At 49.0% G+C, this 17066-nt stretch overlaps 2 protein-coding genes across 2 annotated transcripts; one reads left to right on the forward strand and one right to left on the reverse strand.

Moving 5' to 3' along the window:
- Nucleotides 1-136: 136 nt before the first annotated feature.
- LOC124089636 (tubulin alpha-4A chain) lies at nucleotides 137-3849 on the reverse strand. Its single transcript, XM_046439810.2, has 4 exons — nucleotides 3694-3849; nucleotides 1818-2040; nucleotides 1375-1523; nucleotides 137-1179 (listed from the first exon to the last, which is right to left on the reverse strand). Exons 1-4 carry the CDS (start codon nucleotides 3694-3696, stop codon nucleotides 208-210), a joined length of 1347 nt encoding a protein of 448 aa, XP_046295766.1. The 5' UTR covers nucleotides 3697-3849; the 3' UTR covers nucleotides 137-207.
- A 6343-nt stretch (nucleotides 3850-10192) lies between these two features.
- On the forward strand, nucleotides 10193-14970 carry LOC124089634 (tubulin alpha-1D chain). The gene is made up of 4 exons (XM_046439808.2): nucleotides 10193-10342; nucleotides 12538-12760; nucleotides 13086-13234; nucleotides 13945-14970. Exons 1-4 carry the CDS (start codon nucleotides 10340-10342, stop codon nucleotides 14926-14928), a joined length of 1359 nt encoding a protein of 452 aa, XP_046295764.1. The 5' UTR covers nucleotides 10193-10339; the 3' UTR covers nucleotides 14929-14970.
- The last annotated feature ends 2096 nt before the right edge of the window (nucleotides 14971-17066 follow it).

A 17066-nucleotide genomic window follows, 5' to 3' on the forward strand; every position in this document is an offset into this window, starting at 1 on the left:
TGGCAAGTCTCACCTTCAGCCATGGAAGGGAAAAGTGTCATGAGCAGCAAATAGTGAGGGCAGCAGTGGCAGCAGTAGCAGCAGCAGCACACAGGGGAAGGCAGCAGAAGCTCAAGTATTCACAGAGGGGACAAGAAACCGTGCAAGGAAACTTTATTTTGAAAGGATTTTGCAATAAACATAGTAAGGAGGCTCCAGACAGCTGTTCTATTCTTCTCCTTCATCCTCATCCTCATAGGAGTCGATGCCCACCTCCTCGTAATCCTTCTCCAGGGCAGCCATATCCTCTCGAGCCTCAGAGAACTCACCCTCTTCCATGCCCTCACCCACATACCAGTGCACAAACGCCCTCTTGGCATACATCAGGTCGAACTTGTGGTCCAGGCGGGCCCAGGCCTCGGCGATGGCGGTCGTGTTGCTCAGCATGCACACAGCACGCTGCACCTTGGCCAGGTCACCCCCAGGCACCACAGTGGGAGGCTGATAGTTGATGCCAACCTTGAAGCCTGTGGGGCACCAGTCCACAAACTGGATGCTGCGCTTGGTCTTGATGGCAGCAATGGCAGCATTGACATCTTTGGGCACCACGTCTCCACGGTACAGCAGGCAGCAGGCCATGTACTTGCCATGCCGGGGGTCACACTTCACCATCTGGTTGGCAGGCTCAAAGCAGGCATTGGTGATTTCTGCCACTGACAGCTGCTCGTGGTAGGCCTTCTCTGCAGAGATGACTGGCGCATAGGTGGCCAGGGGGAAGTGGATGCGCGGGTAGGGCACCAGGTTGGTCTGGAACTCCGTCAGGTCCACGTTGAGGGCCCCATCAAAACGCAGGGAAGCTGTGATGGAGGACACGATTTGGCTGATGAGGCGGTTGAGGTTGGTGTAGGTTGGGCGCTCGATGTCCAGGTTGCGGCGGCAGATGTCATAGATGGCCTCGTTGTCCACCATGAAGGCACAGTCTGAGTGCTCCAGGGTGGTGTGGGTGGTCAGGATGGAGTTGTAGGGCTCCACCACAGCTGTGGACACCTGAGGGGCTGGGTAGATGGAGAACTCCAGCTTGGATTTCTTGCCATAGTCCACAGAGAGCCGCTCCATCAGGAGGGAGGTGAAGCCAGAGCCGGTGCCCCCTCCAAAGCTGTGGAATACCAGGAAGCCTTGAAGTCCTGTGCACTGGTCAGACTGGAAGGCAAGAAAGAGAGCAGTATAAGTAGGGGAAGGACCCAAGGAACTCTCTCTTGTAGCTATATGTAGCCTAAAGTATCTTGAGAAGTCAAGGAAAAGACCAATCTGTATTCCATAGAAGCTCACATTCTGCAACACATATTTTCTGAAATGGATGAAAAAAACTCCCTCCCTTCCATGACAAATTCTTACCAGCTTGCGGATCCGGTCGAGGACAGGGTCAATGATTTCCTTGCCAATGGTGTAGTGACCACGGGCATAGTTGTTAGCAGCATCCTCTTTCCCAGTGATGAGCTGCTCTGGGTGGAAGAGCTGTCGGTATGGGCCATTTCGGATCTCATCTGGAAAGGGATAAACCACATTGTTGGAACAAAACCACAAGGCTGCATTCTGCAGGGACCTTCCCCTTGGGTGGTAGTTGTGGCCAGATATAGAGAAGAGCTAGCTCATCCTTCTGCCAGCCTGAGATACCATAGTGTGAGAGAAACTCAGACCTGCTACAGCCCCGCCTGCCTGAGGTCAGCTTGCCTTCTTTAGCTTCAAATAGGGATGAGTTTTCAGGACCAGGAAAGTCAACTCTAGACACCCTCTGTCAGTCACTCTTCACTTTCCTCAAATTTGCCCCCTCTACTCACCAATTACAGTTGGCTCCAGGTCCACAAAAACGGCCCTGGGCACATGTTTTCCAGCACCAGTTTCACAGAAGAAGGTGGTGAAGGAGTCGTCCCCTCCACCAATAGTCTTGTCACTGGGCATTTGGCCATCAGGCTGAATCCCATGTTCCAGGCAGTAGAGCTCCCAGCAGGCATTGCCCATCTGGACACCTGCTTGCCCCACATGGACTGAGATACATTCACGCTAGAGGGATAAAGAGAGGGGTAGGCACATCGTAAATGCCACATCCACGAGTCCTCACCTCCTGTTCCTCTCTCCCATCCTATAACCAGCTGGGATGATTCAGTAGGCAAGAAGGGAGGCTTAGGCTGGCAGCCTCCCCAGGATCTCCTACATAGGACTCCCTAGTTGGAGGTACCAGGGAGGGCAGGCAACTCCTGAGTCTATTTCACAGTGGGAAATTTGTCAAGTGAGAGCTATGGCTCAGCATGACCCTGTCACATTGACAGGACACTGAGGACAGAAAGGGCATGTGCATGAGACCAGCAGAGGCGGCAGCTTCTCCCAATCCCTGCTAACCATAACCCGCTTCTCCAGGTTTTCCAGAGTTAGCCAGAGGCCTCCCCACTTAATATTTTGCTTTCGGGAGGAACTTGAATTTCCTATAACCCTTTCTTTCCCCTTCTTTATGGTGGAAGCAGAGGTCTTTCAGCCTTTGGATCAGCTGACCACCCTAGTCATCAAAATGCCCTCTCTCCCCACCTTTAAATCCCATCTGGCCTTGGGGATCAATCCCATCTGGCTCCTCTCCCCACATCCACCCCCGCACTCTGCATGTCTTCACCACCTTCATCCACCGCGACAGCCCGCACGGAAATAGCAGCGATAATGCTGGTGAGCATAGACAGTAAGGGCGGGCAATTAGGGTTGTGGGCACTGGGGCATTCGATGCCTTAGGTATTGCCATTAAGTGTCCGAAATTTAACCCTTGCAGCACCAAATTCGCTCACCTCCCTTCCACAACGAAATGGCGGGGTGACAGTTTCCAGATACCCAGAAAAGGAAGCGGAACCTGTGGTGAGGCCCCAGTGGTAACCCGCCTTGCCCCACGCAGGGTGAGCGCCATCCTGTACCCAGGCCCTACATCCGCTTTCCCGCAGGAGTCTTTCCAGTTACTTCCTAGTGAGGATTGAGTTTCGGCCCCCGCTCCTAGGCTATAAATACCACCCCCCCCCCACACACACACAGCTTTCCCCTCCCCCCAACCTGGCCTCTGTCTGGGCTGTCGCTCAATGCCAGCTGTCTCTGCCAGTCCTCAGCGCACCCGCAGGAGAGAGGCTGGCTCGCCTCAAGAGGCCGAACCCCATTCCCGCCACCCCTCCCGGCTCAGAAGCGGGGTGCTGAGTCACCGGAGGGGGTTGTGGGTGCGAGGATGCACCCAGGTAGGAAAAGGGGATGCGGCACCAAGTAACTTGACCCCTTCCACCTTCTTGAGCCAAGCACGTGTTCTGTCAGTTGCAGCGACTGGGGATGGGGGGGGGGGGATTGGGGGCAGGGGCAGCCAAGCGGGTCACGGTGGAAAGGACCTTTTGGCTCCCTTCAGGAGGATTGGGGCACAAACGATTGGGGAGACAGGAGGGCATTGCTAGGAGGGCTCCTCTCTGCTAGTGGAGAATCCCACCCGGCCGCCCCCCCATCTGCAGCCTCTGAAGGTGGTCAACACACCAGGCCAAAGTCACCCCCGGAGGGGGGCTGGGGATAGTGCAAAACCCTTGTACCTCCTTGAGACCCGGAACGCTGGGCGTAGGGTCCCAAGTATCCCTGGAGGAAAGTTGCCTAGAAGGAGAAAGACAATTAGGGGACAGGACGGGCGCAATCCCGGCGAGGCCCACTCACCATGGTGAGTCCGGGTGGTGCGTCTCACGTAGAGTCGGGGTGACGGGTCTCAGTGAGAACTGCGCTAGCTGCAGTGCCGCACCGCTCTTATAGGCAGGGGGCGGGGCCCGCGAGTTCCGCTCGCCCACTAGGGGCTGGGTGACCCAGAGGCCACGCCCTCATAGGGTAGGCGGTCCCGAAGGTGGGACTACGCCGGGTGCCCGCCCCTTGCCATTCCTGGGTACCTCACCTGTCAGATTTGGGTTAGAACTAGCGCCCATACTTTAACCCTTCGATTCCCGTTCTAAGCTGACACCCCAGGCTCCAGAGAACACGCGCAGGGATGCAGGGTGCGGTGACACTGCGCGTCTCGCTTGCACCTGCGTCATGAGGGCGCCGCTCGTTCAGCTGTTCTGACTTAGGTGTAAGGGGTGAAATCTTCCTGGCTGCAGACGGCAATCAAAATCGCCAAGGCCCTTTCCGCCCCGCCTCCCTGGAGGCTCCTTTCAGCTGTACCCCTTCTAGTCGCACGCCGCCTGCTGGTCCCGGTGGTGACGACGGGCCTTGGCCCACACTTATGGGAGGCCCAGGATTGGAGCTGCACAGCCTGAGTCCCAGGGTACCCAGTCCTTGGACTTTCCCGCAGCACCGAACCCGCATCCTGTCAGCGAGGATCGACCCTGGGGAATCTCCTGAGGCCTTCCGGCCGCCAGCTGATCAGCGGCCCCTTCATTAGCGTGGTCACTATTGGTGAGCAATCACTGTGGCCTCCAGAATCCTGGAGCGCTGGACCTGAAGCCCTCTGGACCTGGAATCTTATTCAGATTGTGCTGTGTGACCTTGGGCAAGTGACTTAATCTCACTGATACCTTAGCATTTTCAGCAGAAGCCATTCCTACTTTGTACACTTCATTTCCATTTTTACAAGGTCACGTCTTTTCAAGTGATTTCTGCTTTCCCTGACTTGCATTACATTTTTCTGTCTCTCGCCATTGGGGAATTTCCTCAAGCACATGGGTACATGTGCTGGTTCTTAAGAATCCGTCTTCCAGGACAAACGATTACTGCCTTTCTTCCTATCCTGTTTTCCCAGGGCCAGGGCTGTCTGACAATGCAACACAATCCCATAACTAGTGACAGAAACTTTCTATCAACAAAATAGTTAATTGGCATTTGACTTAGGCAAGGCGTAGAAAAGAATACAGTGAAATATGACAAAGTCTGTCTTCGCAGTGGACTTGCCATCTAGTTGGGAAAAGAAGTCTTCTTCATAAAAAAAAAAAAAAAAAGCCAACAAGGGCTCATAGGAGGGCTCCTTGGGAAGTGGGGTCATGACCTCTGCAGAGGATTGGTGATCACGGGACACAGATCTTGCAGGCTCTCCTTCACCCTCTTTCCTCCTTCTGTACTCCATCCCAGCAGAATGAACACAGTGAGACCTGCATTATCTCAGGCAAAACTCTTAATATGTTTGACCTATGGTAGGGCTAAAATGAGGATAGAACTTTAAGAAGACAGAAGTTGAAGCTTGGCAACTTAGAGACACAGTTCCCTCTCAGAAAAGTTTTTTTCTGGCCTTTATGTTGTTAATCACCATAGCATTTAGAATAGGAGAAGATCAGGAATTACTGTGTTGAAGGATACCCTAAACCACCCTCATGTTAGGATATTCACTGGAAGAACTCACAGGACCCCATGTATAGTTGTGCTCACAGCAAAAGTTTATTACAGCAATGTAGTAAGGATGAACAACTGGATCATAAAGGAAAGATGCAGACAGAGTCAGGAATCTGTGTCCTCTCTCTCCCATCAGGCTCACACAAAGCATACTCTTCCTCCAAAATATAAATGCAGTAACATCTTCCTGCAGTGATTCTGCCTAAGGAAACCCAGTAGAGACTCAGTAGTCAAGATTTTTTAAAAAAGGTTTTGTTACAGAGACACCTCTGTCTAGCATATACCAAAATTCCAGACTCCTAGAAGAAAAGCACAATGAACCATCCTTCTTTCTAAGGACATCAGTCTCAGGCCAACTGTGTTAACTTTTTTCTGTATTCATATCAAATCCCTGATGTCCAGCCTATCTTGAAAAGAACTGGAGCCTCTGGTCCTACCAAACCTGCATTCCCATTTATCAACTGCAATAGCAGAATGGTGCACCCCACTTCCAAGACACATACTAATTCCTGGAACCTGTTACTATGTTTCCTTATAGGAAGAGATATTTTGCAGATGAGATGAAGGTGAGAATCTTGAGATGGTGAGATTAGTTTAAAGCATCCTGGTGGACCCACTGTTCACAAGTGTCCTTATTAGTTAAAGAGAGAAGCATAACGGTCAGAATCAGAAGAGGTCAGATGCAGAGACTGGAATGACATGATTGTTCGCTTTAAAGATGGGCCATGGTAGAAGATGGAAGGCAAGGGACAGAGTCTTCCCTAGAATCTTCCCTTCTAACACCCTTATTTTAACTCCATAGACCTATTTTGGACTTTTGATCTTCATCACTGTAACATAATAAATTTTTGTTGTTTTAGGCACTAAGTATGTAGTAATTCATTGCAGCAGCAATAGGAAACCAGTACAGTAACAAATGGAGTTGATAGTGGTTATCTTCTTAGGGTAGGAGATAAACTCCTACCCTATCCAATTCACCAGTCCTTTTCTCTTTTGATACCTCTCTGACACTGAAAATGATAAACACTCAACCCACATTACACTGGTTTATATTACCCTGACTCCTGAGCTAGGAGTTTACAACCCCTAAGCAGTCCCCTCTAGCTGGGAAAATGGAGAAACAGGAGGCAGGAAGAAATGTACAAGGCATGTGAGTAGAATGCTGATGCTGCTTCTGATTGTGTATGTATGTTTGTGTGTGTGTGTGTGGGGGGGGGGGGTTGTGGGTTTCGGTGTGGGTGTGGGTTTGTCCTCTCAGGATGTATACAGATCTCTTGAATTAGGGCCACAAGCTCTGTGACCATGAAGGTAATGGTCCAAACTGTTTAGACATTCACATGCATGTACAGAATGTAGAGTGTTTCTTCACTCTTCCCATCAAATCACATCTCAGTCCATCTACTCCATGTGGATATCCATTGGTTCTCTCTCCCTCTTTCCTAACCTGCTGTTACCTCCATCATTCTAACCCCTTCCCATAGTCTCATTTTCACCTTGGATCAGAGCAGCAAGGTTCTTGAAGTTTAAACTGTCTTCACCACCTCCATCTTGGACAGGTGGAGCTGTAGTTTTGTACAACCTTAAGTTTGTCTTGATTGGAACTTCTACCAGTCGTCCTCCTTCTTATATAATAACCATTGAGAGTGGGTGTCCCTACTGTCACCATCTTCACTCCTCAACACTTGCCAGAAGCCTTGGCTCACATGCTCCACTCAGATGTTCTATCCAGGGTCTTTAGTGATCTCAGTCTTACCAAATCTCCAAAGAATGTGTCTACATCTTTATCTTAGCTTCTCACAACATTGTTTGACATGGTAGAACATCATTTTTCCTTGAAATTCTTTTTTTTAAAATTTTTTTTTAGTTGTAGATGGATACAATTTTTATTTATTTTTTATGTGGTCCTGAGTATCATGTATGTGAGTATCAAAAATTTATTTTTTTATGTGGTACTGAGTATCATGTGTGTGAGGCAGGCATTCTACCACTGAGCTACAACCCTAGCCCCTGAAATTCTTTATTCATGGCTCCTTGTTTTTGTCATGACCTCTCCTCCTCCTCCTCCTCCTCTTCCTCCTCCTCCTCCTCCTCCTTTTTTGTAGTTATAGATGGACAGAATGCCTTTTTAAAATTTGTTTATTTTTATATGGTGCTAAGGATCAAACCCAGTGCCTCATACATGCTAGGCAAGTATTCTGCCACTGAGCTTCAGCCCCAGCCACTGGACACTCCTTCTTGGTGATCTCTGGTAGCTTACCTTAAACAGAGATTCCCACAGCCCAATCCCAAGTATTCTTATTTTCTTTTACAAATTTTCTCCCTGAAGGAGTACTTGTTGAATCTCAGCGATAAGTATATAGAATTTTATTGTATTACTTTCACTTTGGGGTATGTGTTTAAATGTCCATAATAAAAAGTTATTGTAACACTTCTAGAATTATTCAAAAAGAAATAGAACTGCTGGGTATGGTGGTACATGCCTGTAATCCCAGCAATGTTGGAGGCTAAGGCAGAAGGGTCAAAAGTTCAAAGCCAGCCTAAATACCTAATGAGACCCTAAGCAAATTAGCGAGACCCTGTCTCGAAATAAAAAATAAAGGAAGGGCTGGGGATGTAACTCAGTGGTTAAGTGCCTCTGGGTTTAATCCCCAGTATAAAGGGGGGGGGGAAGTAGAACCAAAGTGTATAAATTCTCATGCAACAGTGAAAGAAAAGGATAAAAAGAAATGGATATATCTGGGGGTGTCTCAGTGACACAGCACTTGCCTAGGACATGAAAGGCCCTGGGTCCAATCCCAAGGACCACAAAAACAAACAAAGATGGATGTCACAGATATCCTGATGACTCTCAGATGCGTAACCCATTTTGGACTTCTCTCTGAACTTCAGACTCATATGTCTGTTTGCCTTCTTGATATCCCCACTTGAGAGCCCATTAGACATCTCAAACAGCATATTCACAGTGGAGCTCTCAATTTCCTACCCTCACCTGCTTCCTGCCAAACCCTCTTCTGTTCTGGACATCCCAGTCTGAGTGAACAACATCGCCCTGCACCCAAGTGCTAAGTTAAAACCTAGCATCATATTCTTCTCTCCATTGCTACCCTCATCTTTATAAGAGGGGTTTTTTTTTTGGCTGCAAACAATGGAAAACATAAATAACCATGGCTTAAACAAGGAGGATATTCATTATCCCATTACAAATTGGAGTGTAGGGCAGTCCCAGAGTTGGTTCAGTGATGTCACCAATACCTCCGGTATTTCCAGCTGTCTGCTCTTGCATCCTCAAGGGCTGGTGGTATTTTCCTGTGTGATCATAAAGATGACTGCAGCAGCTCTAAGTATCATGGTCTCATAGGATACTTTCTTAAGGGGGGTTTCTTCCCACATTTCTTCTTATCAGAAAGAAAAGCCTTTCTTTAAAGCACCCACTGAAGTAGAAAAGAAAAACAGAGGGAGACAGACAGACAGTGGTGAAATAGGGGTGGAAGGGGAAGGGGAAGGGGAAGGGATGAAAGAAGGAAAGGAAGACAGAAAACGCACCCTAGCAGACATCTCCTTGTGTCTCCAGTCGCTGGAAGGAAGGAACAGAATAACCATGAATGGTTTCCACTGATCTCCACTTACCCATGCATTTGGAGGAAGCCATTTTTCTTGAACAGTGAATAGAAGGGTGAATACTTAAAAAAAAAAAAAAATCAAGCCCCTGTCAGGAAAGAAGTGGGGACAAGGGCAGGCCAGGTTCCTGGGGAGGTCTGCCATACCCTGCCTTAACAAGAATGGCTTTTTTTTTTTTCTGAGCTGTAGGGTAGTGAGTGCTCTGCTATGTGGAAAGGAAAGCACAGCCAGAGTCTCAGATGAATCTTAATTTCACTGATAATGAACCCCCATGTGACCTTGGGCAGACACCGAAACTTCAATTTCCTTTTCTTCATTATGGGAATAAGAGGACCACCTTGCCTACCTCACAAAGTTGTTGAGAGACTCAAAGAAGGTAAGGTACAAAGCTGCCTTAAGAACTATAAAGTAGTAGGCACTGGCCTAGCAGGCACCAGTCCTGGGTTCAATCCCGAGCACAGGGTTGGGGGAGCAGTGTATAAAGCAGGAGGTACATGCTAGAGATTGACGTTTTTTATTTCAGAATTTTTCCCAAGGCAATACAGAGTCTCCTGAGGGGACATAAGGGCTAGGCTAGTGTAGCCATGACTTGCAGTACACTTAGGGAAACATTTAAGAACAGCCTCGAGACTCATCTTGCTTTGCCTGTAGGGAATAGCAGCAATCCCAGACTAAGCACCTGAGAGAGTTTATCTCCTTTGAGGTGCTTAGTCTGGGATTGCTGCTGTTCCCTAAACTCCTAAAACTCACAGTCTTACAGATAAGAAAACTGAGGCCAAAAGAAGTTATGAGCTAGTAGGTATTCGGCACAGGGTTCCCTATTTGACCCTAGTTCTCTATGTTCTATGATATTCGGACTTTGCACCCAGAATGTCCCAGTCTTGATCTCCTGCCTAAGGACTCATTATTTCTGGATGACTGCAGCTATCTTCCTAGTCCCACCCACACTACTTCAGGTCTCACTAGTCCTGGGGGAAGGGAGGCAGTGGTGGTGTTCGAGTTCTGGGGGCTTAATTTCTAAATCCTCTCCAACCTGTGAGAGCTGGGCTGTAATCAGAAAAGGAATAAAGTGACTGGCAACGGACCCAGGTACTCAGGGACCTGGATACCTGTGCGGGGTTCCCAGTGCTGGCCCCTCCTCTGCTCACCCTAGCTGGCTCCTGTTTGGGCCCAGGCTCAGTGCCTGCCTACTGTGCTGTAACCAAGTCAACAGGCCAGCCCTCCTGGGGCCGTTTCTAACAACACTCCCCCATGAGAGCAACCAGAGAGTATAAGGAGGCCGCAGCCCTGGGTTTCTCACAGATCCTCCCTGCCTTCTACCAAGCAGAAGCCACACAGACAGAGGACCCCAGGCAGCCCCCAGCCAGGCAACATGGTGAGCAGGGCAGATGGCTGCTGTGAGGGAACTTTGGGAGTCCAGGTATCCCCTGGGCTATAGCTTGAGGTGAAGCGGAGAGATAGAATGAGACTTCTGGGTATGAGTGTGGCCCCTGAGTGTGCTGGTATATACAAGGGTGAGGAAAGAAAGGACAACAGTTTCCAGGGTTGCATCTGAGCCTTGTTCAGGAGCAGGGTTGCTGAAGGGCTCTGAATTTAGGGGTGAGGAGCATGGGGTAAGCAGGACTTGAGAAGAAAGCATAGGTACTTTCCATATTGGCTGAATCTCCAAACCCTGGGTCTTGCCATAGATTCCCTTTTGGGCTCTGGTTCCCTTTCTTTGCTGTGGTGACATGTTCTCCACAGAAGCTGCTGTTTTCAGGATTCTCTCTTAGTTCTGCCACCTGTGCCTTTGTTCAGCTCCATATTTCAGCTACAGATCAATGGGAGAGGGAGGGAGAAGAGGGAGGTGCTCCATCTATCTGGAGCTGCTGTGCTGTGCATGGGGCACGTTTGATATCTGCAATAGTCTCCCTGCCACGCAGGGTAGAAGAGCAGTTAAGAGCCAGGATGTCTGTACTCTGAAGATGCTACTTTCACTCTTGACCTTAAACAGGTTGCTTAATTTTCCTGAGGGTCAGTTCCTCATTTGTGAAATGAGAATAATAAAAGTACCCACCCAAGGCTATTGCTGTGGGGATTAAAGGGGTTAATGTATGAGGAGGGAATAACGCAGTGCCTGACATCTAACTTGTGCTTATTAAACAGACCCTAAAAAACACATCAAAGCCTGCAAGGTGGGAGATGGTCCCATTTTTATTATCAAGAAAAAGGAAGCTGGGCATGGTGGCGCATGCCTGTAACCCCAGCTGCTCAGGAGGCTGAGGCAGGAGGATTGTGAGTTCAAAGCTGGCCTCTCAAAAGTAAGGCACTAAGCAACTCAGTGACATCCTGACTCTAAATAAAATACAAAATAGGGCTAGGGATGTGGCTCAGTGGTCAAGTGCCCCTGGGTTCAATCCCCAATACCAAAAAAGGAAAAGGAACTAGGAAGCTGAGATGAAGTAACTTGTCAGAGGCCATCAGAGAAGCCAGGTCTGTGTAACTCCAGAGACTGAGTTCTTTGTCCCAAACCTGCTGCCCCAGAGTATGAAGCCTTGTTCCCTAAGAGACACCTTGTGTATACTGGCAGTTTTGAGGGCCAGGGTGGTATTTGGTTTTGTGGACAAAGTCTGGGCAGCCTCAAAGGTGCAGTAGCCATGCTAGTCTTACTAGTGACAGGCAACTGAGTCAGCCTTCTCTCTGGAACCTGGGACATTTCAGAGTCATTGAATCCCTACATCAACTTATTCCCTTCTTTTATCATGAAACCAGGAATTGGGGGTGGGAACTTAAAATATAATGGCATACCCTAGCATGTGTCAGGCAATGGGCCAGGCAGTCTGCATGAGTCCTTCCATTCAAACCTCTTTCTTTCTAGGAGTCAGTTTTTGTTATCATCCCCATTTTACAGGGCAGCATGCCAACAAGGAGCTTAAGATTCTTGCTCAAGACAAGTGGAGAATTCATAAGGCTGGGATCCAGATTACTTATGAATTCATTCCTGTCATCTGAAAATCCTAAGTCAAGGTCCTTATTTCATATTTTAAAAGTCAGTGATGTGTTAAATTTAAGGAGAAAGCATCCTCATTAAAATTATGAAATATTCCAGATATGCAAAAATATATAAAGAATAACATAATGTAATGAACACCAAGCTTGACCATAGATTCCCTCTCCAATTGCACTCACTCCCCACTCTGCCAGAGAGTATCAAATTTAGTGTTCATGTTTTCCCTTGCTTTCCTTACCAGTGGCTTCTCATTTCTTTCTGAACATGGGTGGACTGACTATCATGCTCTGCCAGACTCATCTGATCCGGTCCATGTTCCTTATTGAGAAGCTTAGTCACTGAGCAAGGCTGTATAATCTTCAATCTGCCCACATCTGCTTCCTTTGAGAGTTTTAACCCCACAACTAGTGCCTGGTGGTCTTAAATGCCACCAATAAATGTGTAGATATGGGAGGTGGGGCAAGGGTAGCAGAGTCCAGGAACTTGGTTCTCAGCCAGAGAACCATTCAAGGAAGATAGGGAAGAATGGTGTCCAGGCACCATACACTCCTAAGGTTGTTCTCTGCCCTTTGCCCATTCAGCGTGAGTGCATCTCAGTCCATGTGGGGCAGGCTGGTGTGCAGATTGGCAATGCCTGCTGGGAGCTCTACTGCTTAGAACATGGAATCCAACCAGATGGGCAGATGCCCAGTGACAAGACCATTGGGGGAGGAGATGACTCCTTCAATACCTTCTTCAGTGAAACTGGGGCTGGAAAACATGTGCCCCGGGCAGTCTTTGTGGACCTGGAGCCCACAGTGATTGGTGAGTGATGATCAGTCCCTACCATAGCTTATTCCACCACTGGAGAGGACTGGAGTTAATGGTTATAGCCTCCCAGTTGCTGTAGCCAATTAGAACTTCAGATCTACAGAATCATTGTCACTCAGATCCTGAGTTCCAAGGCCACCTCACATCCTTTTCCATGTCATGGGAAAGCATGTTCAGGGAGGGTAGTCTCAGCAGCCTGGATGCAGCTCTTCTGGATTCTAGGGTAGAATCTGGGACCCCACCCCATTCCCTATGAGTACCCTGGGACTTGGGAGTTGGACTGTAAAGGAGATGGAACCTAAAACTCTACCCCTTGCAGATGAAGTTCGCACAGGCACCTACCGCCAGCTCTTCCACCCAGAGCAGCTCATCACAGGCAAGGAAGATGCTGCCAATAACTATGCCCGAGGCCACTACACCATTGGAAAGGAGCTCATTGACCTGGTGTTAGACCGGATTCGGAAGCTGGTAAGGAATGGCTGAGGGCCAGGGCAGGTGAATCTGGATCCCTGATGTGAAACGCTCTGGAGACCAGACTAGGGAAGGACAGCTTCATCCCCTGGGAGAGCCTCCTAAACAAAAGGACTTGGATTAACGAGGAAGGCCCCTGCTCTGATCAGTGGAGGCCAATGGTAGTTCCAGCCTGGAGCTGGGGTCTTCTTTATTTTCCATAGTGACTGGCCCAGTGCTAGGCAATGACCCCTAATGCAACTTGTCGGTGGGTTGCCTGGCCAAGTTATGGAGACCCATAAGCATTCCCAGAATATCATCATGAAAATCATGGGTTAAAAGAATGTTATCCCAAGGCTCTGTGATTTGCTTTGGCTTCCTCCAAGGATGGTCCTGAATTATTGATTCATTAGAAAAGCCCTCCAGAAACATCTGAAGTTAAGTCAGGGGACATGGGTGTGAAGCTGGGTGTACTGGCAAGTTATGACAAAAAATGACTATGTCACAAGATTCAAGAGAGCTGTGTGTGAAAGGCCTCAGGAGACTGTAGAAAGGAAGAGGGATAAAGAGGAGAAAGAGGGAGGCCTCTCCACATGGATCTCTCGTGGTTTTGGAAAAGTCTTCCAAGGATTTCATGAAGCTTTTGGGGATTTTGAAACAGCACAGATTGGTCTTTCCCATTTGTCAACGGTGCTTTATACCCCACATTTCTCTTCTTCACTGGACAGGCTGACCAGTGCACAGGGCTACAAGGATTCCTCATCTTCCACAGCTTTGGAGGGGGCACCGGCTCCGGCTTCACCTCCCTCCTGATGGAGCGGCTCTCTGTGGACTATGGCAAGAAATCCAAGCTGGAGTTCTCCATCTACCCAGCCCCTCAGGTGTCCACAGCTGTGGTGGAGCCCTACAACTCCATCCTGACCACCCACACCACCCTGGAGCACTCAGACTGTGCCTTCATGGTGGACAACGAGGCCATCTATGACATCTGCCGCCGCAACCTGGACATCGAGCGCCCAACCTACACCAACCTCAACCGCCTCATCAGCCAAATCGTGTCCTCCATCACAGCTTCCCTGCGTTTTGATGGGGCCCTCAACGTGGACCTGACGGAGTTCCAGACCAACCTGGTGCCCTACCCGCGCATCCACTTCCCCCTGGCCACCTATGCGCCAGTCATCTCTGCAGAGAAGGCCTACCACGAGCAGCTGTCAGTGGCAGAAATCACCAATGCCTGCTTTGAGCCTGCCAACCAGATGGTGAAGTGTGACCCCCGGCATGGCAAGTACATGGCCTGCTGCCTGCTGTACCGTGGAGACGTGGTGCCCAAAGATGTCAATGCTGCCATTGCTGCCATCAAGACCAAGCGCAGCATCCAGTTTGTGGACTGGTGCCCCACAGGCTTCAAGGTTGGCATCAACTATCAGCCTCCCACTGTGGTGCCTGGGGGTGACCTGGCCAAGGTGCAGCGTGCTGTGTGCATGCTGAGCAACACGACCGCCATCGCCGAGGCCTGGGCCCGCCTGGACCACAAGTTCGACCTGATGTATGCCAAGAGGGCGTTTGTGCACTGGTATGTGGGTGAGGGCATGGAAGAGGGTGAGTTCTCTGAGGCTCGAGAGGATATGGCTGCCCTGGAGAAGGATTACGAGGAGGTGGGAATGGACAGCCTGGAAGGGGAGGGAGAGGAGGAGGAAGGAGACGAATATTAGAAGATCCTCTGTATCTGTCCTAAATAAAGTACTGTGGCCTTATTGTCTCATAAATGTCTTTTTCTCTTGGGAAAAACCACAAGGGAGGGGGGGTTTCTCCTTCAAGAGAGAAAGGAAGGCTGATGTTTTAGCCTGGGCTCCCCTGAAGGCAGATCTGATTTTAGATTTCACTAGACTATAATTCCAGTGAGCAGAATGGGGGCCGTGGGGAGTGTGGCAGGAAAGGAGGGCAAACCTGGCCTAGAGAAGATGCAGTGATGCAAATGACATCTCAGGCCATCCTTAGGGGAGCGGGCAGGTGAGGGTGGAGGAGGTTATGAATTGCTTTCTTTTTTCTGTGAGTTAAATCTTCACCACATCAAATATCAAGTTCCCTGTACTTCTGGGCTGTACATACTTGGGCTGCAGAGTCAATAGGAAACCCTGGGGGAAGACATGGTGCTGTGGAGCATGCAATATGAAGTCCACCCAGGGCTTCAACAGAAGCTGGGCCACTGGAAGGCCCAGAGCGATGTAGAAGAGCAGTCAGACTTGGCTGCAGCTCAGTCTGGAGGCCTTTGCCAGGAGGAGGTCAATGTACAGAGAGTCCAGAAGTTGGCAGTCAGGCAGTAACGTAGTAGCACCAATAAAGAGGAAATGGCTAGTACAAGGGCTAACCTCTGATAATCTCCATCAACACTCATCACTTTTCATAAGACATGTGACCAGCCAGGTGTGGTGGTGCATACCTGTAATCTCAGTACCTCAGGAGGCTAAGGTGAGAGGATCACAAGTTTGAGGCCAGTCTGGGCAATTTAGGAACACCCCATCTCAAAATGAAAAGGGCTAGGGATCTCAGTGCTAAAGCCTCCTGGGTTCAATCCACAGTACTACAAATAAATAAATAAAATAAAACAAGTGACCTTTTCTTAATCCTATGCTATGTGTTATGCAAGTACAGCTTCAAGTCCCTACTTCCAGCCCGATGGTGGTCCTTAGGTCTTCTCATATGGACTTCTTGGATCACCTTCTGGGTTGAGGGATGGTTTAACCATTGGTGATGTTGGAACTAGAGTCATCCACATGTCACCCTAACAAGTGGATATTCAATTCTCAGTGTCACCCTCAGCTTCCTTGTCCCAGGCTTGGTGCCACCTCCCAAAGATGGAAGGCTAGGAGGATGACTTCAAAATTAGTGACATCAGGAAGGTACTGTCGTCTCTCAGGTAGAGGAAGCAACAGATGAGATATAATACCAGGGTCTTGAATCTGGGACTGCCAGGTGGGAACTGGAACCACAGCAGGGGTACTGGCTTCTTCCTTCTTCCCATCTTCAATTTCCAGCCAGTGGTTTCCATTGGCTAAAACTAGACGCCATTTGGCAAGGGGGACAAAGGTCATGCAGCCCTGTGAGGTACAGAGCAGGGTAGGGAAGGTGGGGAAATGGAGAAAGCAGGTGATTCACCAACACCGACTGCCATGAGGCCCGGCACCAGGATGCCATTCAAGGAGTAGCTCCTTGCTCTCCTGTCCTTGTCATTTTTGTCCCAACAAGTACTTTCTAGTAATAGAAAATGGAGTGAAAGCAACAGGATGGTGGGGGATTTAGAGGAGAAAATGGGCATGTCCAGCCCAGTGGCTTCCTTTCTCTCTGGGAGTTACTCAGAGGCAGCAAGTGTCCTCAACTCTTCTTCCAGGATTTACACTTAAGGGGCTCTGTTCTCAGAATAGAGAGGCTGCAGTTGTGTGTCATGTAGTGAGGTGGGGGTAATTTAATTCAGAGAGCATATTTGGAAACCCATTTTGGCTGAATAACACAGCTATACCCTCAATCCATTTTTTTCTCTACTAAAAGAGCTGATTTTTAGTGGACTGGGGCTGTAGCTCAGTGGCAGAGCACTTGTCTTACACGTGGGAGGCACTGAGTTCTATCGTCAGCACCACATAAAAAAATACACAAATAAAATATAGACATGCTGTCCATCTACAAATCTACAACTACAAAAAAAATATGCCGATTTTAAAATCTCCATCTGACTCCTGTGTCTTTCCCTCACCCAGCTTCAAATTTGGGATGGAAAGGAAGGTTACTTTGGGAGTCCTTCAAACCCCAAGAAATTGCTGCCATCTGTTGAGCACCCAGTATGCGCAAGGCCCTG

Source organism: Marmota monax, unplaced genomic scaffold (assembly GCF_021218885.2).
Source record: "Marmota monax isolate L192 unplaced genomic scaffold, Marmota_monax_Labrador192_F-V1.1 WCK01_AAM20220418_F8-fsc00041, whole genome shotgun sequence".
Taxonomy (NCBI): Eukaryota; Metazoa; Chordata; class Mammalia; order Rodentia; family Sciuridae; genus Marmota; species Marmota monax.